Source organism: Lithobates pipiens, unplaced genomic scaffold, assembly GCF_037356315.1.
Source record: "Lithobates pipiens isolate NorthernLeopardFrog02 unplaced genomic scaffold, aLitPip1_a1.2 Scaffold_10, whole genome shotgun sequence".
NCBI lineage: Eukaryota > Metazoa > Chordata > Amphibia > Anura > Ranidae > Lithobates > Lithobates pipiens.
This window is the reverse complement of record NW_027507686.1, coordinates 62,198,363-62,223,603: the sequence shown is the minus strand read 5'-3', so window position 1 is coordinate 62,223,603 and position 25,241 is coordinate 62,198,363. Positions and strand designations below refer to the sequence as shown.

General features: G+C 43.7%; 1 protein-coding gene across 1 annotated transcript in view; it reads right to left on the bottom strand.

Moving 5' to 3' along the window:
• SLC38A8 (solute carrier family 38 member 8) overlaps positions 1–25,241 on the bottom strand; it is a 121,639-nt gene that overhangs the window by 83,304 nt on the left and 13,094 nt on the right. The window contains exons 2-3 of the mRNA XM_077455749.1: positions 12,896–13,094; positions 11,857–12,013 (exon numbers count right to left, since the gene is read on the bottom strand). Of these exons, the coding sequence (XP_077311875.1) occupies positions 11,857–12,013; positions 12,896–13,094 (356 nt within the window). The remainder of the gene's footprint in view (positions 1–11,856; positions 12,014–12,895; positions 13,095–25,241) is intronic.

Sequence of the window (25,241 nt, the reverse complement as noted above, 5' to 3'; positions counted from 1 at the left end):
AACAAAGATATTACGGGGATAAAGATCAAAGGTAAAGAATATAAGATGGCCGCTTATGCAGATGATCTTCTATTATATATAACCAACCCTATAATTACTATACCAAATTTAATAAAAGAACTTGATAGATTTGGTGAAATTAGTAATTTCAAAGTAAATTATGACAAATCTGAATTAATGAATATTACATTAGAAGAGAAAGTTCAAACTATTGTACAAAAGAATTTTCCATTTAAATGGAAGCAAGATGCGATAAAATACCTGGGAGTATATATTCCAAGAGATTTAAAACTTTTGCAAGATATGAATTACAACTTGGCAGTTCAGAAGGTAAAGAAACTTCTAGGCAAATATGATAAAATAACCCAATCATGGTTTGGGAGAGTAAACATTGTAAAGATGGAGATTTTGCCAATTATGCTGTATATCTTTCAAACGGTACCCATTATACCATCAAAAAAAATTATGAAAGATCTGAAAGAAATGGTAGAAGGCTTTGTATGGGCACATAAGACCCCTAGAGTAGGCAGGGAGGTATTAATTAGAACGAAAAATAAGGGTGGATTAGCATTGCCTGACTTTTTTAAATATTCACAAGCTGCCTCTCTAATGAGAATAATCGATTGGCAGCATAATGAAAAAGACAAGCAATGGATAAAATTGGAGGAAGACATATTAGGGGCTAAAATAAAACATCAGCCATGGATAAAACCTAAGACAAGACCAGAGAGGAAGGAAATGCCTATCTTTGTAAAAACAACTTTAAAAATCTGGGATGATATGATAAAGAAAAAACAACTATCATCATTAATAGGCCCTATGACCCCTTTATTTGGTAATCCCGAATTTAAACCAGCTATAAAGGATAATACATTTTTGAAATGGAATATAGATGAACATGACCGGATAATACAAATCCTAAATGATGGAAATATTCCAACGTTTCAGGAATTGGGGCAAGAGTATAAAAACAAATGGTTTCAGTACTTACAGCTGAGGGCATTTATTGACCCAATAAAGACAATGATTAATAGACCTCCAACCATATTTGAACAAATAGCAATGAATAAGGATAAAGCAAATAAGAAATTAGCTAAGATATATAACCTATTACTTCCTGGTGGGGATATTAAAAAAATAGCAGGAATAAAAAAATGGGAGGAAGAAATAAGGCAGGAGTTGACAGAGAAAGAGTGGGGAGAGATATTTGAAGGAATATATAAAACACCCTTAGCTATTAAATATCAAGAAAAAAATTATAAAATTCTATTAAGATGGTATAGAAGTTCAGTGATTATGAATAAAATAAATAAACGGAACTCTGAATTATGTTGGAGATGTAAGAAGGAGAAGGGTACTCTAGAACATATTTGGTACAGTTGTTGGAAGATAAAAATATTTTGGGGTAAGATAATAAAAATATATCAGGAACTGACAGGTATAAGAATAAATCTTGATATAAAGACAATACTATTCTCCCATACACCTGAAAAACTAAAAAGAAAAGAGATGGAATTTTTTTATCAAATAACTACAATAGCTAAAACTGTAATAGCACAGAAATGGAAAAAGGAAGTAGCCCCAACAATAATAGAGTGGAACTATGAGATGAGCGAGGTGTGTTTCATGGAGAAACAGATTAGACAAGAGGGATATGTAGAAAAACCGATGTCGGACTATTGGAAGAAATGGGAGGAATTGAGTACCTCAGGTAAATTGTGGGAATTTATGTAAGGGTGGGGGACTGAATGGATCAGTAATGACAATTTTTTTTTTTTTTTTTTTTGTGCTGTCATGTTTTTGTTGTGTATGGGGAATGTTTTATAATGATGTGAAAATTGAATGGAAAATTTTTGAATGTATGTTTCATAATATAAATAAAGATAAATTTGAAACAAGTTATAACTAGTGCTGGGTTCAGCCTCATCTAACACTAAGCCTGTTTATATCAGAGAATGGGAAAGGGACCTGTAAACTGAGTTCTCCGAGATGTAGCTGGCTCACTTGTATCAGCTTACGTACTCTAGCTCCAGTGAGTCTAGAACCCAAGAAACAAACTACAAGATATTGACGTGCTGGTACCAGGTGCCTGCTGCTTTTTCGTAGATCTATCCCTACATATCTGACTGCTGCTGGAGAGGCTGTGGCCACCGTGGTACATTGTTGCACCTGTGGTGGGAGTGCCTGGTGGTCAGACCCTTCTGGGAAAGCATTAAAGCACAGATAAAGTTAACATTCAGCCTTGATATTCCCTTCTCCCCGATGCACTTCCTCTTCCATATTTTTCCAATATCTGTTAGCCAATATAAGAAAAGTGCCTTGCCGCACCTCCCGAATGCCGCTAAACACTTGCTCCCAGTTTACTGGAAGTGTGCTCTTGAGGAATGGATTCAGAAGGTGCAGGAGATTAAGGAAGCAGAAGAATAGGTGGCAACTTGCAAAGGTACAACGTAACGTTTCAATAATATTTAGGCTCAGTATCTAGAGCATACCTCTGACGTTGGGCACAATTCGTCCAGCTTGGATGTTGCATTGTTAGAGCTTGCTGAGCCGTCCCTTAGATGATGCCTTGGACAGCGCAGTTCATCTGATTAGATCTATTTCCTGGACTTAGACCATGCTCTTTATAAGTTTTACCTTGCGGGGATGATCATTGGTGTGAGCGTTCATCTACACTTTCCTAGTGGGAGCATAGGTACGTGCCTGGAGGAGAGGGTTCTCCCTCTTTTTAATTTTTCCCTCGCTCTTCTCTTAATTTTGGTTTGTACGTTAGGTTTATGATATGCATTCATTTATCCTAAATTGTGATATCTGGCTGTATTTACCTGTTATGCTTTTATAGGATACACACCCTCTAGTGGTCAGCACCCCCTCTCCTTCCTGTTCCGGTCCACATATATGCGGTGCCCTGTTCCTGCTTGTCCCTGAGCAGGACGTTTAGTCAGAGAAGAAGGTCAGATGGAGGCTCTTTTGAGCCCCCCCTTCTCTGCTGTGGGCCTGCAGGTTGGAGTTTCTGCTGGACCTGTGAGTCCAGACAGGCCAACCAAGCCGGGAACAAAAGTGTATCCACCTGAACATACTTATGCCAGCATCAGTAAATTGTGAGCCAGCCATATAGTCTGTCCCCTTATTTGACACCTTATTTGTTTTGCATTAATAAGGGGTATCGGCATGGAGACGCTCGCGTCAGTCTGTTTAATTGATCCTTGCAACCTACAAAGCCCAAACACAATTTTTCAACATGACCTGCATTAGTAAACCTGTACCTATTATCCCAACTACTTGTATATCCAGGTGGATTATCAGGGGCGTAACTATAGGGGGTGCAGCAGTCGTGACCGCAACTGGGCCCTGTGCTGCAGGGGGCCCATGCAGCCCCCTCTACATATGGCCGGCAGAAGCATAGGCAGCTAGGGGTACCAGTGCACCATGCACACAGGTGGCTGGAGGTGGAGGGTGACTAGCAGAGCTCAATGCTCGACTATCGCACTGGCTGCTCTTTAGTTGTGCATTCCCCGCATGACCTGTGTCCTCGGCTGGCTCCTCAGAGTACCCCTCTCCTGCTCCATGCATTGCCGCTCAGTCCGATGTCTGTTCTCCCCAGCCAGAGTCCCGCCCCCCCTAGAGTACCCCTCTCCTGCTCCATGCATTGCCGCTCAGTCCGATGTCTGTTCTCCCCAGCCAGAGTCCGGCCCACACTGCACTTTATACTTCTCCCGGGTAAACAAACTTTAAGCACACAGATGCAGTGCAACCCTATGAGAGCCGGCTCCCCGGAGGACACTGCAGGCTTGTCTGCCAGCCCCCCTCCTCCCCATCATACACAGATGATGAAAGGTCTTTCTGAGAGATATGCTGATCACCCGTCCAGCACACTGGATGGAGCCCAGGTCAACATGGATGAGTGCGCGGCCTGCAGCTTGGTCATAGTGAGTGAGAGGACCCCATCCCCCACACACCATTACTTACCCCCTCCATCTCCCCCTGGGGACAGGGGCCCCTTCTCACGTGGGGACAGGGACCCCCAACTCCCCTGGTGACAGGGACCCCTTCTCACCTGGGGGCAGTAACTTCATCTGCCCTGGAGAAAAGGACCTCATCTCTTCTGGGGACGGGGACCCCATCCTGCTAGGGACAGTCCCCCAATGGGGCACCTAAAAATTAAAAAAAAATTAAATAAAAAAAACTACTGATGCCAGTGGTGGAACTACAGGGCTCACAAAGGTCATACCTGTGACCATGCCCTGGAGTTCCACCGCCAGACTCGGAGGGAAGGGCCCTGGCTGGGGTTCAGGGGGGCCCTTCATGGTTTCTTGCATCGGGGCCTAAAGGGATGAACATGGTCAGCAACAATACTCAGGTAGGCCGTGGCATTTAAACAATGCTCAATTGGTATTAAGGGGCCCAAAGTGTGGCAAGAAAATATCCCCCACACCAGAGGCGTCGCTAGGGGCGGCAATAGCCCAGAATATGGGGCCCATATCCTCGATTCTCTTGCCGCAGGGTTCCTGCCTAACCAGTGGGCTGCGGCGGGCAGGGTGGGTGCATGAGAGAGGCGGATGAGAGGAGAGAAGCGAGCGGGCAGACAAGCAGAGATAACATCATCTCTCTCCAAATATCCACATCAGCGCTCTTCGCAGCCAGGCCTCTTCAATGTGGGAGTAAGGTGCAAAGAGATTACATCATCTCTCACTGCCCACCACACATCAGAGCTCTTCCGCCCTCCACTCCACTCCACGGTCATGTGCTTCCTGTCATTGGTGGAGCTACACTCTGTAGGCAGACCCCCTTGCTTCAATGTCAGAGGTGCAACGGGGAGCAGTGAGATGACATCTCTCAATGCCCGCCCCGCATCACCGCTCTTCTGCCCTCACTAAACGGACCACTACTGCCAGCCTGCCACCAATGCAGAGCCAATGCACATTTGGTGGCACTGGCTGGCATGGCAAGTTACAATCCACATCGGTTGCCAAGTGTCAATCCACATCTGGTGCCAGGTGACGTGGCAAGTGACAACCCACATCTAGTGGCAGGTGACGTGGCAAGTGACAATCTGCAAATGGTGGCAGGAGACTGACAAGTGACAATCTGCAAATGGTGGCAGGAGATGCGGCAATCTGTAAATGGTGGCAGGTGACGTGGCAATCTGCAATTGAATGCAGGTGACATGGCAAGTGATAATCTGCAAATGGTGACAGGTGACATGGCAAGTGACAATCCACATCTAGTGGCAGGTGACGTGGCAAGTAACAAGCTGCATCTGGTGACAGGCAATGGTGGCAAGTGACACACTGCATCTGGTGACAGGCGACATTCGCAAGTTACATGCTGCATCTGGTGGCAGGAGATGTGGCAAGTGACATGCCCCAGGACTCCCACTGATTATGCATTATGGCAAGTTGCTTAACACTGGTATGACCCCCCTCATTCACTGGATATTTTTTATTTTTCATACCCATCTCTGTAAACCCTAGAGAGATAGTGGTGTGTGAAAATCCCAGTAGATCAGCAGTTTTTTTAAATACTCAGACCAGCCCATCTGGCACCAACAACCATGCCACATTCAAGGTGAATTAAATCCCCTTTCTTTCCCATTCTGATGCTTGGTTTGAACTTCAGCAAGTCATCTTCACCACGTCTAGATACCTAAATGCATGGAGTGTTACCAAGCAATTGCACAGGTGTACCTAGTAAAGTGGCTTGTGAGTGAATATTATTATTTGTTCTTTGTGCCCATAGGAGGGACAAGACATAAGTACACAGTTTGAGGAGTTTTTTTTATGTCCCTGACTAAACACACTGACACTAAATATAATACCTTCTTTTTCTATCTAAGACACTGACCCATAAGTTGGCCGTAGATGAGTCATTTTTTTCCCCCCTTTTCGTTCAGTTAGCAAGTGGAATGAGAAAAACTGACCAAATTCCCCCCATCCACACACTCGAGATGTACGGGGGAATCCTTGCGGCTGTGTCATTGTATTCTGATGGTAGGGAGACATCCTGCCATCAAAATACACTGATCAGTGCCTATGGGGGCGGGTGTGCAGGAGTCGATCAAGCTGATTGGACAACAGCGACTGGAATTGTGTGCATTAGAGGGGAACAAAATGTATTTCAGATTCATTTGTTAGGTTACGATTGCGAGATTCTGATGGATACACCTCCATCCAACCCAAACACATTATGTAGGAATTCTTATTTGACTTTTATATCTTACTGTGTTTATTGCAATAGGTTTCCATTTCATATATGGTGAATTTTTTTATAATAATGAAAAATGTTAATGTAAAAAAGAATGGGCTGATAATTCAAGAGTCAAAGACTATCACACCGTTCTCATCCGAATAAAACAAATGAATCCGAATTAAAATTTATTAATTCCTTAGGTTATCAAGTTGAATTAATTTCCTTATCCCCAATTGACTATGTTGGGCTACACATACACAGAATTTAAAAGAATGGTCCCTCCAGTTCATCCCCAATACAAAAAGAATCCTGTTACAAATATTCATGCCAAGCTCACTAGAATAGAAACGAATGGATCAAGATCAATTTGGATCATTTATTATGTTATTTCGGATGCTTCAAACATTAACAAAAGGCCCAAACCCTAACATTATGTCATCAGAATGAAACAAATGAATATTGTTTTCATTACAATTAATTTCGGATTCATTGAAATTCATTGCAATTATGATTTGGATACATCCTAATCTTCAAATCACGCAAATTTTGTCCCAATTTGGTTCAAAATTAAACTAACCGCACATGCCTAGTGTGAACCTAGGTTTACATTTCAGACAGTACTATCTATTGTTCTGACATAACTGTTGTGCTGGAGTCAGTTAAGTAGAATTCCGTTTTTTTTTCCAGTTGCGGTTACTGGTAAAATATAAATTAAGGAGGCTGAACTATAAAGAGGCTGAACTATAGGTTATCAGTGGTAAAATCCTGATTATTAGTGGGGGGGGGGGGGGGGGGATCTTGAAGATACAGTTCCAGTGCCCTGGTTAAATAATAATCTTATATTAATTTTGGCAACCAAAATAGGGCTTATTTTCTGGGTAGGGCTTGCCATTTAATGTGCCATCTCCCTGCCTCTTGTCACTTCCATGGCCCGCTTGAGCGGTCTTCCCTGCTCCAAGCACTGTGGGGGAGGGGGGAGTGGTGAAATCCCCCCCTGACAACTGGGAGGAGAGGAGGAAAGCAGTGGGAGATCAGCTGGGCTATAGGAGGGTATTTGACTCAATTAGATTACAGAAACAAACACACACATCTTTTACATTATATAATACTGTAATACAGCAGATTCTAGCAGGTTACAACCACTTTAACTAGATGCTGACCGCCGACCGTCAAATGACGGCCAGGCGGCGCACCTATTGTGGCGGGAGGCCGTCATATGACGGCCTCCCGTTTAAACAGGGAATGCGCACGATCGTGCGCGCGCATCCCTGTTTCTTCGGTGGCGGCGTGTCACAGAGACACCGCTCGCCACCGAAGGGGGTGAACAGCCATTCGTTATGGCTGTTTACCACGTGATCGGCCGTGATGAAGTCACGGCTGATCACAGATGGTCACACCCCGCTGCGCGTGCACGTCGGTGGCGGCGTGTTCACCCGGGAACACTGCTCGTCACCGACGCTGGTAAACAGCCATTGGCCGGCTGTTTACCCACGTGATCGGCTGTGATCCTTTCACAGCCGATCACTAAAATGTAAACAAACCGCGGTAACGGGATGTTACCGGGTTCTCCTCCTCACACACCGATCGTGTGTGAGGAGGAGATTGCAATTTCAGTGAATGGCCGCGTGTCTTTTTAAATTCCCTTTCACTGAAAAGTTTATTCCCTATGCCAAGATCCCCAGTATGGTGTTTGCACATTGCTATCATATCCCCTCTCAAGCGTCTCTTCTGACGAAGTTCAATGCTTGTAGTCTTTCCCCATAGTCGAGATCCTCTAGTCCAATGATAGCATACGTATGGCATGCGTGACGTTGGCGGGGGGTGGGCAGCCAGTCATTATGTCCCACGTGCGATCTTTGGGGGGTGTAAAATTCTTCCTCCACCGTCCCGACTCCTATTGCCTCCCCCAGACCCCTACACCTCCGGTAAGGCATTCCTTTCTGTAGGCACCCTATTCCAGCTCCTCTGGCTCCAGGACATCTTTGGTTCAGTCTGTCCCTATGGTGCAGCCTGTGAAACAGCGGAGGGGAAGGGGAGGGGCAGTGCTCGGAGCAGATCATCCAGGGGGAGTGGTGCAGTGGCTGCTAGCTGACCCCCCAGCGGCGCGGATATCGAGGAGCGGCTGGATGGTGGGGATTTCTGCAATACTGCCCGGGGAGAGCTGGACGATGAAGCCAAAGAACGGTAAGGAGGAGGATGGATCCACCAATCTACATTGTACTGTGTGTGTGTGTGGGGTGTGGGGGGGGGGGGGGGGGTGGCAGGGGAATATGTGTGTAGTGCAGGACGTATGTGTCGGGTAGGCGAATGTAATGTTCAGGTAGGTCAGTACATGTGTCAGGTAGGTCAGTGCATGTTGCACAGTGCATTCTGAGCACAATGCATTCCTGAACCCTGCATTCTGAGTGAATCTGGCAGAATCATACATTTTTGGTGCCTTAGGGCTCATTCAGAGGGATGATCAATCCCATCCTCTGTACAGAGCTGCTGGTAGGTTTAATTCTGTGTTAGTACTTTGAAATAAATAAGTTGGTTTTGCGTCGCAGTTTGAGCACTCTTGTTTTAAAAAAGGTTCACCATCACTGCTCTAGTCCCTTTATTAGCTTAGTTGCCCTTCTCTGGACTCTGTCCAGTTCCAGCACATCCTTCCTGAAGACTGATTCCCAGAACTGGATGGAATATTCAGCCTAGGTTCACACTCTAGGGATGTCAGACATTGCATGCGATTCACACCTGCACTGTGGTGCCGATCACATGCGATGTTTGTGCAATGCGAGTATAGCCACACGGTTGTATGCTTAATGCGCAAAAATAAATAAAAAAGGCTTGCGCACTCTTCCCCCCCCCCCCAGCACTGGAATCAGATCGCATGGGTGTTCTCACCTATTCCTGTCCGAATCCACAGTTCGTATTGCGATCTGTGAACTGATCTTGGAACATCATTAACATTGCATTGACACCCGCAGCAGTTCACAGAAGGCAGTGTTAACTGCCTGTGGGAGAAATGCGATGCAGGAACTGGCGCTGGTTCCCGCACCGCTACAGTGTGAACTTAAGCCCCATACACACCATCAGATTTTCTGCTGATTTTTTCCTTCAGATTTACCAAAACCATAAAATATGAGGTTAAACCTTATGAGTTTCAATTTGTATGCAATCAGGCAGGCCCTTGCTCTATATGGTTTTGGTAAATCTGAAGACAAAAATCAGCAGAAAATCTGATAGTGTGTATGGGGCTTACGGCTCAAGATGCAGCCGGACCAGAGTCTTGTAGAGTGGTAGAATTATTGTTTGATCTCTGGAACGAATGCCCTTTTTAATGCATGCCAATATTCTGTTGGCTTTGCTTGCAGCAGCTTAGCATTGTATGCTATGCTATTGCTATTGCTGTATACTAGGACCCCTCAGATCCTTTTCATCCTAAATTCCCCCAGGAGGTTTTCCCCCCTAGCAAGTGACTTGCGCTCGTATTTTTAGCACTCAAATGTTTTACTTTACATTTTTCAACATTAAACCTCATTTGCCATGTAGTTGCCCACCCCATTATTTTATTTAGGTCTTGTAAGATTTCCACATCCTGTGCAGAAGTTATTGCTCTGGTTAATTTTGTATCCTCCACAAATACTGAGATTCCCATTCTCTATATGATTTATAAATACGTTACACAGAATTGGTCCCAGAACAGATCCTTGAGGGACCCCACTTGCCACACCAGACCATTCCGAGTACTTGCTATTTACAGTTGTGCTCATAAGTTTACATACCAAGGCAGAATTTATGATTTCTTGGCTACTTTTCAGAGAATATGAATGACAGCACAAAAACGTTTTTCACTCGTGGTTAATGTTTGCCTGAAGCCATTTATTAGCAATCAACTGTGTTTACTCTTTTTAAATCATAATGGCAACAGAAAAGATCCAAAATGACCCTGATCAAAAGTTTACATACCCCAGTTCTTAATGTATTGCCTCCTTTAACATCAATGATAGCTTGAAGTCTTTTGAGGTATTTTTGGATGAGCCTCTTTTTATGTACTTTTTATGTACCAGTCCCTGTAAATTCTTGGGCTGTCTTGCATGAACTGCATGTTTGAGATCTTCCCAGAGGCTCAATGATATTGAGGTCAGGAGACTGACATGCCCACTCCAGAACCTTCACTTTATTCTGCTGTAGCCAATGACAGGTCGACTTGGCCTTGTGTTTTGGGTCATTGTCATGTTGGAATGTCCAAGTACGTCCCATGCGCAGCTTCCTGGCTGATGAATGCAAATGCTCCTCCTGTATTTTTTCATAACATACTGCATTCATCTTGCCAACAATTTTGACCAAATTTTCTGTGCATTTGTAGCTCACACATGCCCAAAACATCAGCAACCCATCTCTGTGTATCACAGTAGGAATGGTGTACTTTTCATCATAGGCCTTGTTGACTCCTCTCCAAAAGTAGTGTTTATGGTTGTTGCCAAAAAACTAAATGTTGGTCTCATTACTCCAAATGACTTTGTGGCAGAAGGTTTGAGGCTGGTCTTTGTGCTGTTTGGAGTATTGTAAGCGAGATACTTTGTGGCATTTACATAGTAATGGCTTTCTTCTGAAGTCTCGACCATGCAGCCCATCTTTCTTCAAGTGCCTCCTTATTGTGCATCTTGAAACAGCTACACCACATGTTTTCAGAGAGTCCTGTGTTTCACCTGAAGTTATTTGTGGGGTTTTCTTTGCATCCCCAACAATTTTCCTGGCAGTTGTGGCTGAAATTTTAGTTGGTCTACCTGACCGTGGTTTGGTTTCAACAGAAACCCTCAGGTTTCACTTCTTGATTAGAGTTTGAACACTGCTGATTGGCATTCTCAATTCCTTGGATACCTTTTTATTTCACTTTCCTGTTTTATACAGTTCAACTATCTTTTCCCGAAGATCATTTGACAATTCGTTTGCTTTCCCCATGACTCAGAATCTTGAAATATCAGTGCAGCACTGGATGAAAGAAGCAAGGGTCTGTCAGGAGTTCAGAAACTCATTGACCTTTTATACACACACACCAATTACAAGCAAACAGATCACAGGTGAGGATGGTTACCTTTAATAGCCATTCAAACCCCATTTCTGTAAACTTGTGTGCATGTTATCAGGCCAAAATCACCAGGGTATGTAAACTTTTGGGTCATTAGGGTAGTTTCTTTTGGGATTATGATTTAAATAAAAAAAAAAAGGAGGAGTAAACACAGTTGATTGATAGTAAATGGCTTCAGACAAACACTAACCATGAGTGAAATAAATGTTTTTGCGTTATTCTCTGAAATATGGCCAATAAATCATAAATTCTCCCAGGACATGTAAACTTATGAACACAACTTTATCACCTGAGTATGAATTCACAAAAGCACTCATAGACAGTGCATACCAAAACACCCATGTGGACAGGGCTGCGAAGCACCCATGGGCAGGGCACACTTGCTACTGGAGCACTCTTGGGCAGGGAACGCTTGCCATTGGAATAGGACTTTGCATAATATACGGAGGCTGAGTCTCCAAACAGTAAGATGACATTTTGACTACTAGGTTACATTGTATCGTTCTTTAGTTGTTCAATTACTAAAGTTGACTTTTACTGTATGTTGGATTCTGCAAGGTAAAAAAAAAAAATGACTGAATTGAGTATAGGCACACCTTGTGTATTTCTGGAAACTGATTTCCCTGGGGATGGAGAGTGGGAGGATGATAAGGAGGCAGAGGAGGCTCATGGTTAATCTTGGATCCAGGTACCATGGCTGGAAACTTTCACCCACCTCGTTCATGGTCAGGTTTGCATGGACAGAGTCACACACTGCACAGGGAAGAAACCACAATGTGTGTGAAAAACAAACACTCAAAAAAGCAGTATGAACAAATTATAAAAACTGAATACATTGGTTGGGACATGAAGGTTGCAATGGACCCTTCATTATTGATACAGTGGTAATATTTGAATATAAAAAGAGATTATGTAACACAGCCAATTCATTTTTCTACAAGCCCTTTCCTTTCAATTTTCTTAATTATTATAAGACAGGCTTTGCATCAAAGGAGGCTGAACCTGATAAGAAAGCATCATCATTCATGGGTAGACTTATCTTTAAATACAGTTCTGATAACTGCACGTTTATCTATGTCATTATCCTGAAAATAGATTATTCCCTCAGCTTTAATAAATGTACAAAGGGCCTGACCATCCATAAAAGTTATATTTTTGTTGCAGATGGAACTTGGCATTCAAGTAATCTGTTGCAAGATAGCTAATGACTATGCCCCTGCCCACCTTGGGGTCCTCCTAAGTTTTCTAGAACATTAAATAAAATCTAGGAGGGGGACATCCTCAAAATGGCTGTGACTGGTGCACAGACCTAGAAACTAGGCACAGAGAAACATAACCTGTTAGGTTGTAACTCTTCAGTATCTACAAAAAAATTAAATATAAATTTTAGATGAACTAAACCATGATGCAATACTTAAATAGTCTTTTGTGGCATAACATTGGAAAGTATTATGCTAAAAGCATTACATGTGTGCAAAGTGCAGTAACTTGGAGCAACCAGCTTTAATCGTTTCAGAACAATGAAGGAAAATTAGTTATTGGTTGATATATGTGCCTGCACTTTGCACATACCTCCTAACTTTAGTAAATTAGTCTGCTTGTCTTTTAAAGAAAGAACCTAGAAGGGTAACTCACATTTTTCCAGCTGATCCTCCACCACACGGAGAAAAGCCACAGATATCATGAACAGGTTCAATATGAAGCAGATTCCACAGAGTTTTCCAATTGCTGGTCCACAGACGTCTCTCACCACTCCCTGGTATGTGGATTGGCTACTAAGAGAGGATGCATATCCCAGAATTACCAGTCCACTTATGAGAAAGACCAATGAACCCTACATGAGAAAGAAATAGAAATAAACAGTCATACAACCCAAACTTCACTTTATTCCACTACTATTAAAAGGGGAGCAGCACAGTGGTGTAGTGGTTAGCACTCTCACCTAGCAGCAAAAAGGGTTGCTGGCTCGAACCCCAACCACGACACTACCTGCCTGGAGTTTGCATGTTCTCCCTGTGCCTGCGTGGGTTTGCTCCGGGTACTCCAGCTTCCCCCCACACTCCAAAGACATGCAGGTAGGTTAATTGGTCTCTGTCCAAAATTGGCCCTAGTATATGAATGGGGACCTTGGATTGTGGGCTCCTTTGGGGTAGGGACCAATGTGAGTGTGCTATGTACAGGGATAGGGGTAGGCACTCACTCAGGTTGAACTGGATGGACTATTGTCTTTATTCAACCTTACTAACTATGAAACTATGAAACTATGAACCCCCCCCCCCCCCCACACAAACACACACACCTCTTCATAGTTTATATATACAATCCAGTGTCTAATACATCTCCCAAGACTACCATCAAGGTTATAAATTGGCGGGTTGAACAGCAGAGAGAAATGTTGAAGAACAAAAACATATTTAAGGGAAAGAAAGATTACATAAAAATTCCAGGAAAGCTGGGTTGCCCTTTGTAGTTTCAGAGGCAGACTTCTTTGAGAATAGTAATTTTTGACCCCAAAGACCATTTAGAAAAAAAAATATCTTCTTGGCGCTGATATTTCCACCACCACTGTTCAGGCGTGTGCCCCTTTTTTTGGTCATCAGTTGCCTGTTGTATTGCCCCCACTAGGATTCAGGTACTTATAGCAATAGTATAAAAGCACTGATATAGAAGTTTTGTCCCTATTGAAGACACAGTGCTAAAAAACAAATGTAATTTAATTTGTTACATCCCAGCTTGCCGCTTTACCATTGTGATGCATTTATTACATTTCTTTATTCAATAAAAATAGTGCTGCGCTAAAGTGTAAAAAAATGAATAAACATAAATCAACTTATGTTCAAAAAAATCTAAAGCATTAATAACCCATAGGATCAATTAGTGTACTAAAAGTATCAATAAAACCATATTATGAATCTAGTATCAATTGTGACAAAGTCCGTGCTTAGTGGCAATGTGTCAACAACCAACCCACACACCTTGAATGGACAATCCTCCACCGAATCCTCCGAAAGGTTTGCGCTCACCTTACAGATTGAGCCTCGCTACAAAAAAGGTCAATCAAGCAGGAGGAAGCCAAGGGCTAGAAATGGTAGCCACAGATGGAAACTCTCATGGGCAAATGGAAACAGCCATCTAGGAATCACCAGTAGGAGGGACCACAAACTCAGCTGCAGAACCAGCCTCAAAAGGCTCTGAATACTGCTCAGCTTAAGAGAAGAAATCAATCATAGTTCTCACTGCCTAAAATGTTCTCATTAATATAAAAAGGCATATATGCATTCACTTGTATAAACAACATGCAAGCATTGGTAAACACAAACAGCGGCTGCCTCACCGCATACACTAGAAATCCTCTGTATGTGCAGCCAAGCACCACCACTCAGGGATCAGTTAAAGCAAGTCGTTTGTGAGTGTCTTTCCCAAATCGTTAAGCCCCCCTACGCATTTCATCAGTGTGACGTCATGAGGGGTACGTCTGTAGATATAATTTGCCCCCTTGAATACTAATTCCCCCTAAATTGTATAACACTATTTAATTTGAAATGCCTGCTTTATAGTATTAGGAGTGTTTGTTAGGTCTTACAGTGATAGACATTTTGGAAAGTATTTACATAATGATGTGCTAATAAATTTCCTTTAGTGCTGCACCTTTAAACATTACATTTGTTTTTAAGATATCTGCTTTGGGCTACAGCTAGCATTGTTCTTCATCCTATACAAAGCTCAATTACTGTATATTGACTGGACTATGCCTTTTTAAGTTCACATGAACAATGCCCCTTGCCGTAAAAACATTTGTTTACCTTGCCTCAGAGAACTTGGAATGCTCAATGGTGTGTATTCCTCGTTTTCAATGACCCAACTTACACCTACTGACACTAAACTTGTTCCAAGCATCTAAGCTTAAAAGCCAACTCCAGGCACAAAAAAAAAAAAAAAAAAATTTGCCAGCAAAGTAATTTACTAGTTGGCGCTCCTGCCTTGCACCACTGAGGTTATCATTTTGAATCCTAGTCAGAACACTATATGTACTGAGTTTGCATGTCCTTCCTATGCTAGTGTGGGTTTCCTCCAATACTCCAAAGACATGCTGGGTGGTTAAATGGCTCATGTTCAAACTAATGCGTGTGTGTGTGTGCGTGTGAAAGAGCTAGGGACCTTAGATTGTAAGCTCCCAAGGGCAGGGACTAGCGTAGATGTACAGTATGTGAAGTGCTGCATAAATTGTCTGAGCTATATAATATCTTTACAAAATAAGTGACAAATTATACTGTACATTTAGTTGGAAAAAGGGACATCTGCTATTATACATGCTTTATTCTGCAAATCTGCCCACTCGAATTCAAGCAATGCAGATTTTTTTTTTAAGAAGAGTAGGTTCAACAGAGCTTTTGGGGCATACCCCGTCTTAAGGTACAAGCAACAAAACAGTATAGTGTAAACAACTAATAAATTTGCCCATATGGTGGTAAAAACGTACTCAAAAAACACAAAGTACAGCAATAACTTAGGAATAAAATGATCTATCACCATAGCAGACAGGGAGCACACCATATATGGTTGAAATAGTATATAAAGGCAGTGCCCAGCACCCAATGGGACGGCTGGAGCTCACAACATAATGAGACAAGTAATCACAGTAAAAAAGGGAGATTATGTGCTCCTCAAAAGTATCCATTAAGAAGCAGTAGTGGTGAATGCTAACCATAAATCCCAAATTTGGGAACATTTCTTGGGACAACCAGGATATGTTGCAGCATGTGTCGCAGCATGTGTCGCAGCATGTGTCCGAGTTGACAAGAGTTTTCCAATACTCTAAAGTGGGAGCCGTTTCTGTCTTCCATCGTAGCACTATTGCCTTTCTGGCATAAAATAGAAGACCCAACAAGGTCCTGAGTGCCCTAGTTGACACCAAGGCCTCTACTAAACCGAGAATAAATTTGTGTATCATGCACGGAACCTGGATGGTGGTTAGCCCATGAATGTAATCTAGGACAGCAATCAATTGTAAATGGGCATATTTGACAGCTGCAGAATATAGCCAACATGGCAGGTGTTTTTTTTTCTGTCAAAAGAATGTATAACTGCTGTAGTACTCCTGAAATTTTTGTAAACGAAGTTGATTTAAAAATAAAAAATAAAACTCACCCCCAAAGGAGCCACTGGAGAGTATAGTATCAGGTCCCTCTGCCTTGCACCTGTAATGACCCATCCTGACCTGGACCCGAGACACAGATACAACTTAAACTGGAGCTCCACCCTAAAGTGGAACTTCAACTCATTGGATTCCTCCCCCCTCCAGTGCCACAACTGGCACCTTTCAGGGGGGAAGGGGGTGAAGATACCTGTATAATCCAAGTATCTGCACCCACTTCCTGGAATAGCTAGCCACAGCTAGCCGCAGATGCCTCGCCCCCCGTTGTGTTCTGGGAAACACACAGTTCCCAGGACACAATGGAAACCAGTGAAGACGCACGTGTGCAGTAGGGAATCGGGCAGTGAAGCCGCAACGCTTCAGTTCCTGATTCCCTTAAGGGGATGGCAGCAGATGACGAGAAATCGCTCACCTCTCTGCTGCCGACATCGCGGGCACCCAGGATAGCTAAGTGTCCATTTATTAAAAGTCAACAGCTACAGTATTTGTAGCTGATGACTTTTAATATTTTTTGTTTAAGGTGGAGCTCCTCTTTAAACAAGATTTATTTGAGGAAAAGCCTTGAAAAAGAAAAGTGTGGGTTAAACACGTAGAATAGTTGAGTAAATATAGTTCGAAATGTGACACTGATTCCCAAAATGGCAAGGTTGTTCCCCACAGCCACTTATGAAATGGCTGACCAAGAAGGCACTAAGCCAGCATAGAAGAATCAAAATACCACACAAATAACAGGGGTATTGTACAGCCCTGGCCAACAGTTTTGAGGACACAGATATTAGTTTTCACAAAATCTGTTGCTTCAGTGTTTTTAGATCTTGACGTGTACAGCACGTACGACGGGACTAGAAATAGGAAGTCCAATACACAGCAATGCAACCTTTCACCGTGTAAATCCTTTCTGAGCATGCGCCATTCTTAGTCCGTCGAAATAGCCTACTGACGAGCGGATTGTCCGCTGAAACCAAAGTATGACGGACAGTATTTCGAAAAATCCGAAATACTTAGTACGCCAGACTGCACGCTGAAAAAGTCCGCTGAAGCCCACACACGAGCGGACTGTCCGCTGAAATGTGTTTCGACGGACTAAGTAGGCCATACAGTCCACCCGTGTGTACGCGGCCTAAGCGTTTCATAAATGTAACAGGCTTTTGACAATTACATGAAGTTTATGCAAAGAGTGAATATTTGCAGTGTTGACCTTACTTTTTCAAGACCTCTTCAATTCGCCTGACATGCTGTCAATTAACTTCTGGGTCACATGCTGACTGATGGCATCTCATTCTTGCATAATCAATGTTTGGGGTTTGTCAGAATTTGTGGGATTTTTCTGTTCACTCGCCCCTTAAATCATTAACCACAAGTTCTCAATGGGATTAAGGTGTGGGGAGTTTTCTGGCAATGGATCCAAAATTTTGTAGTTTTGTTCCCCAAGCCAGATAGTTATCACTTTTTCCTTATGGCAAGGTGCTCCATAATGTTGCAAAAGGCATTGCTCATCAAACCCTTTTGCACCATTCTGCCCTTTTTGTACCATTATTTAGTCATGGCTGTGTTCTTAGTCAAAATTGTAAGTGAGTCCACTCCCTTGTCTGAGAAGCAACCCCACACATGACTGTCTCAGGATACTTTACTTTTGACATGACACATGACTGATGGTAGCGCTCATCTTTTCTTCTCTGAAAAGCTTCTTTGCTGCCCTTTTTGACATCAGGCCATCCTCCAAAAGCATTTGCCTCACTGTGCGTGCAGATGCACTTACACCTGCCTGCTGCCATTCCTGAGCAAGCTCTGCACTGGTGGTACCCCAATCCCAAAGCTGAATCAACTGTAGGAGACATTCCTGGAACTTGCTGGACTTTCTTGGGTGGCCTGAAGCCTTCTTCATAACAATTGAACATCTCTCCTTGAAGAAGTTCTTGGGAATCCGATAAATGTTTGATTTAGGTGAAAAGCAATGATGACTGCACGGGTTTCCTTGCAGGTAACCATAGTTAACAGAGGAAATACAATGATTTCAAGCACCATCCTCCTTTTAAATCTTCCAGTCTGTTCTAACTCAATCAGCATTACAGAGTAATTTCCAGCCTTGTCCTCAACAACATTGAGGCCTGTGTTAACAAGAGAATCACTGGCATGATGTCAGCTGGTCCTTTTGTGGCAGGGCTGGAATGCAGTGAAAATGTTTGTTTTTTTGGTGTTCCTTTTCATGGCAAAGGGGGACTTTGCACTTAATTGAAATTCCTCTGATCACTCTTCATAGCATTCTGCAGTATATGCAAATTGCCATCATGAAAAAACTGAAGAATCAAACTTTCTGAAAATTAAATATTTGTGTCATTCTCAAAGCTTTTGGCCAGGGCTGTAAGGGGTAAGGCAATAGCAATACCAGCAACCTAAGGACCATGCACAGGCCCTGTGTAACCACTGGCAAGTGGTACAATTATTTTGGTCCTATTGGTGATGAGGCCCTTGCATTAGAGTGCTAATTTTATATGACCAAAATAGTGGCCAAGGGCCTCTTACCACTGAGGTCACCAGTGCTGGTCCCAAACCATCACTCAGTGACCCGCAAAAGGGTCCTTCCTCTGTATCCTGCTCTCTGCAGTTGTAATGGGCAGTGGTAAGTGGCAGTTAAAACTCTTTGGAAACTGGTTCATTTCTGAAACAGCAGCATGGCATGTAGCCCTGCCTCTTTGCAGCAGCAGTTTCTATACAGCAGCACACATCTCTCAGGCTCACTCCTTAAGCAGTGGGAACAGCAGCAGGCTCTGTACACAATACTCAGTGGCCAGTCTCTCTCCATCTGGGCTCTCAGTAGCAAAGTCTTTTTGCAGCTTTCCTCTGCATTGCAGATCAGCAGCAGACAGTCTCTAGAAACTTTGGTTCTCAGCAGCATGTGGTCCAGCGGCTCTCACTGTCAGCCTCTAGCAATAGCAGTCCTGTACATTGGCTCTCAGTACAGTCAAGCAGCAGATGTCGCAAGCTTCTCTCTCTCTTTGGGCTGCAGGCAGCACAATCTGGGCCCATATACCGTAAGCACTTCAACTCCCCCTTCAGGTCCTGCTGATCTCTTCCTTTTACCTCAGATAGGTCGCTGTTCTTCTCCCAATGGTGGGCAGGTTCGTCCCGCTATGCCCAGCCAAAGTCCCTCTTTTCCCTACCTGTTTCTAGGGGCTGGTCCTGCCCCTTGGCTGCACCGGCAGCCAAAAGTCCAGTTCAGTCTCTCTCTCCCCAAGAAATCCATCAAAAGGTTGTTCTAGCAGCATTATGGACATCGTAAACTCCTTTTATGTAATCTGAAAACGTATTAGACATGCAAGCAGTGGTGTATAACTGTGATGCATGCACAAGGAAGAGAGATGGAGACGTGCTTCTTCCTTGCAGTCTGAAGAGAAACTAAAAAAGCGGATGACCTTTCCCAGAAATCTGTTTCTTTTGACCCTCCCAGAGTGACACTTTACCACTTGGTCACTAGATGGCATTAGCTCATTACAGCCTTTCAGCCAGGGTGCCTAGGAACCCTGGGGTGCCTTCAGGCTATTTCAGGGGTGCCTTGGCAAAATGGCAAAAAATTACATACAAGCCAGTGGGTGGATCAAGCCTGCATTTTAGTTACACAAAGCGTCAGGTTTTCATTGTCTACGGTTACAACCTTCTAGCTGCTGGCATCCTAACAACCAAGAACATTATTGGTTGATAAGGAGGACGTTGGGTGCCTGTGCAGCATCCTTGTTTGGCCCTCTCCCATCCCTCTCTGTCAGAACATTAGCTGAGTGAGAGAGAACAACAGAAGGAAAAGACAAGCGCTAGTACTATTCAGTACCAGTATGCAAAGGTGTTTTCTTTGGAAGAATAAATCACCTCTAACTTTGGGGGTCCTATGTGTCTGAATGTTGCGGCATTATGTAAAACTATTTGTTTTATTTTTTACATTTTAGAATGGGTGCCTCAAGATTGTTTAGAATTTTGAAGGGTGCCTCAACTACAAAAAGCTTAAAGAGGAAGTAAAGGGAAAAATAAATAAAAATAAAAAACACACCCTTTAAGGCAAAGGCATAATGAGCTAGTATGCATAGCATACTAGCTCATTATGAATAATTTACCTGAGAACGAAGCCCCCGAAGCAGTCCTCCGTCTTCCTCTTCGACGCTGCCATGGATCCCGGAGTGACTTCCGGGTCTCGCTGCTCCGGCGCTGTGATTCGTCGGAGCCGCAATGACGTCACTCGCGGGAGCCGACACTCGTGGCATATCGCCACGATCTGCGGCCTGCCCAGTGTGCCTGTGCGCCGCTGTCCACGGCACATGCGCCATAGACAGCGGTGGCTGTCTTCGGCTAAATATCTCCTAAATTGTATAGGTTTAGGAGATATTTCTTGGACCTAGAGGGAAGCCTTAATCTAGGCTTACCTGTAGGTCAAAGTGGTTTGTAAAGGTTTACAACCACTTTAAGAAACACTGGTCTATTAAACAGAAAGTAATGGCAATAACATAAACAGAAACAAACTATGCAAGAATTTTAAAGGGATTGTAAAGTGAATTTTTTTTTTTTTTTTTAAATAACAAACATGTTATACTTACCTCCACTGTGCAGCTCATTTTGCACAGAGTGGCCCCGAACCTGGTCTTCTGGGGTCCCTCAGCGGCTGTCTCTGCTCCCTCCTGCAGGTGCTTCTCATGTTCATGCGAGGGAGCTCGCATGGTGAGAAGCATCTGCGGGCACGCTCCCGTGATGCAGCTGGTGGCTATAGCCGCTCGCTGTATCACACAGCCCCACCCCCCGGCGCTCCGCGTCAGTGGATGTGATTGACAGCAGCGCGAGCCAATAGCTGAGCTGCTTTCCATCCATCCACTCCAGCCAATCAGTGGCCAGGCTGAACGGTGGAAAGGATGTTGGGGGACGAGCGCGGGACTTTCGAGGGGTGAGGTAAGTAAAACGGGGGGGCTGGGGACGCAGGTACTGTCAGATGTTTTTTCACCTTAATGCATAGAATGCATTGAGGTGAAAAAACCTTTACCTTTACAACCCCTTTAATTCACACATTTAAACAAACATTGGCATTTATTAGGCTGGGGCAGAACAACAGGAGATAGGAAAATAAAATAAATAAATAACCTTTATTGCTGCTTTTATCTTATCAGCGCTGCTGGGTAAGATTTAAACAGACCAGCCAGTGCCACAATAGGATTATCAGCAAACCATATTACTTGTTCAAAGAACACAATCTACTGTAAATTGTAATAAAGCTGATAGATTAGCATAAGTCTTTGTACTATGCTGCAGATACTAGTTTATTTAAGGTGTTCACTAGATTTTGATAGAGCAGCAAGGTTAGATAAGGATTTCATTGCTGTCCATGTCCCTGCTCGATATATCCACATTCTCTTTTTGTGCTAATGACTATTACAACTGAGCAGGGCTTAATGAATGGACACATCTGGGCACTGCCCAGAGGCCCCAGGTGCATGGGGGCACCATGATAAGCCTGCATTGCATCATGCTTGCCAGCTGTCCCAGACAGTCATGCATTTTATTAAACTGTCCCCAGATGAATACCAGAACCTGTACTGTGCCCTCTTGATCCCAGTATTGTGCCCTCCTGCTCACTCCTGCACTGTGCTGGTCAGACTGCTGGCTGGAAGCTAAACAGTGGGGACCTCGAGTGGAGAGTGAACAAGTTTTGCTTTTTGACTGCTGGGTTCCATTTTTAGGTTATTTTTGGGGCTTTTCCTTGTAGCTTTTTAACACCTTTTTCTGACACTTTTTAAACAGGTTCTTTTTTCTTTTTTTTCCCTTTTTCTCTTTGCTTGCTTCAGCCTACGAATTAAGGGGAGTGGTTAATTGGTCACAGGTAGGGGCAGACTGACAGCTCATGGGGCCCCCAGGCAATAGGAGAAGATTATGGGGCCCCGGCCAATAGAAGATTATGGGCACCCCAGGCAATAGATTATGGGGCCACACAGTATACACACACATACAGTATACATACACAGACACAGAATATACACACACAGTATACACACACAGTATACACACACAGAATACACACACTGAAAAGGTACTGGAGGGGCCGGGCAGCTATAATCTTGGGATTTTTAATAAAACTGACTTTTACATCCTGTCCCTGGTTTTATTGAAGCTGGCAACCCTGATGGGGCCCCTTAGTGGCATGGGGCCCTTGGGCAGTGACCAAGTGCCCGAATGGTCAGTCCACCCCTGGTCACAGGTGCTTAAGGCCTATATAACCTTGTGTAGAACTCATTGTGAGCCTGCTCATCTTTGAGCCTGCTGCAACTTAGACCAAGTGGAAATGGACTAAGTGATGAGTTAAAAACCAGAGTTTAAAACAGGAGGTTATAACAGGGGTCATAGTACCTGTGTGGTGTGAGTACCTGAGTGTTGTCTGAGTAGTGTGTGTGGATCATTAGTACTTGTGTATTGTGTACTGTGTACTTGTGTATTGTGGGTGCACATAGGTCTGTGGGTGCACATAGGTCTGCTAGTACCTGTGTATTGTCTTGTTGAGTATTAGTGTCAGGAAGCTAGTTAGGTAATTTGGACAGGGTATAATCCTCAATTCTCATTAAATTAATGAGGATTGAGGCAGGTGTGGAGAGGCGACTCGTTATACATCTTGCGGCATGTATGCATTCCTTGATCATCTGATCGAGGGTGAATACTGCTGTGCAAAATGTAAGCGCATTGTTTACCTGGAAGCCCGGGTTCTGAATCTGGAGAAGCAACTGTCAGCACTGATAAGTCTCTCCATACTAAAAGAGGACCAGGAACGTACATGGCAGGTGCCAGCAGGGGCCAGCACAGAAGCAGGTGGAGACAAAAAGGTGCAGGCACTAGGAAAGAGTAGATGGGTGACAGTCAGGAAGGGTAGAGGGGGAAGTACCAGGGAGGCCGATCCAGGGCTGGAGCATCCCAATGAGTATGCTCCATTGAGCGACATTGGTGAAACCAGTCAGGGACTAGCACTGCTGGAGCTAAGGGACTCTCCTACCCGCCAGGGGAAGAACTCCTCCAGTGAGAGTGGGGCTGGGGGGAGCGAAGGGAATAGAAAGACAGATTCTGGTGGTAGGAGACTCAATTCTTAGGACAGAGAGGCCAATCTGTAACAAAGACCTGAAGCACCAAACTGTATGTTGTCTACAGGGTGCTCAGGTTCGGCACATCACGGATCTTGTGGACAGATTACTGGGAGGGGCTGGGGAAGACCCGGCTATCATGGTGCACGTTGGCACCAATCACAAAGTTAGAGGCAGATGGAGTGTCCTAAAGAACGATTTTAGGGACTTGGTAGATAGATTGAGGAAAAGGACCTCCAAGGTAGTATTCTCAGGAATACTACCGGTACATCGAGCCACATCAGAAAGGCAGAGGGAGATTAGGGAAGTAAACAACTGGCTGAAGAGCTGGTTTAGTAAGGAAGGGTTTTGGGTTCCTGGAGGACTGGGCTGACTTCTCAGTCGATAACCAGTACTATAGAAGGGATGGACTGCACCTAAAGGAGGAGGGTGGAGATCAGCTGGGAATGAAGATAGCCAAAAGGTTAGAGGGATTTTTAAACTAGGCGGCAGGGGGGAGGGTCCAGAGGTAGAGATTGTCAGCGCAGAACATATTCCAGAGGGTAGTATTGGGGGCATTAGTGATAGGTTGACCAAAGCACATAAACCAAAGTTAAGTATAGTAGCAAGTCTTAGCTGCAATCTCGATACACCCAATAAGAGGATAACATGCGTCTAAATTACGTAGCATGTTCACCAATGCCAGGAGCTTGGCGGACAAGATGGGTGGACTAGAGATACTGTTGTACAAGGAGGATTTGGATTTTGTGGGAATTTCAGAGACCTGGTTCAACAGCTTTCATGATTGGCTGGTAACCCTTTAAGGGTATACCCTTTATCGCAAGAATAGAGAGGGTAAAAAGGGGGGAGGGGTATGCCTATATATCAAGAATAATGTACAAGTGAAAGTGAGAGATGACATCACTAAGGGAGCTAGGGAGGAGGTGGAATCCTTATGGGTAGAGCTCCAAAAGAGATGAAGCTAAGGGGAAAATAATACTGGGAGTATGCTATAGGCCCCCTATACCTGAGGAAGGAAGGGGAGACAGATCTCCTATCACAAACTGGATTAGCAGCAAGGATGGGAAGTGTTATCATAATGGGGGATTTTAATTATCCAGACATAAACTGGACGGAGGGAACAACGCATTGATCTAAGGCTCGCCAGTTCCTAACTGTCTTGCAGGACAATTTTATGGGTCAGATGGTAGACGCACCAACTAGAAATAAAGCGTTACTGGATCTACTGATTACCAACAATACAGACCCGATCACAGATGTGGATATACGGGGGAATTTAGGTAACAGAGATCACAGGTCAATTGACTTCAGTATAAATCACACAAATAGGAAACATAAGGGGAATACAAAGACAGTGAATTTCAAAAGAGCCAACTTCCCTAAACTACGAACCTTGCTAGAAGGCATAAATTGGGATAAAATCTTATGAACAAAGAACACGGAGGAGAGAGGATTTTGCTTTAAGAGCATATTAAATAAGGGCATTACCCATTGGGTAATACATTTAAAAGAGCGAACAAAAGTCCTGGATGGCTTAACTCCAATGTAAAAATGCATATAAAAAAGCAAAAGAAAAGGCCTTCAAAAAATACAAGGTTGAGGGATCATCCTCAGCATTCAGACTTTATAAAGAATCCAACAAGAAATGTAAGGGTACAATAAGGATGGCTAAGATAGAACATGAAAGACACATAGCGGAGGAGAGCAAAAAAGTATGTCAACAGTAAAAAAT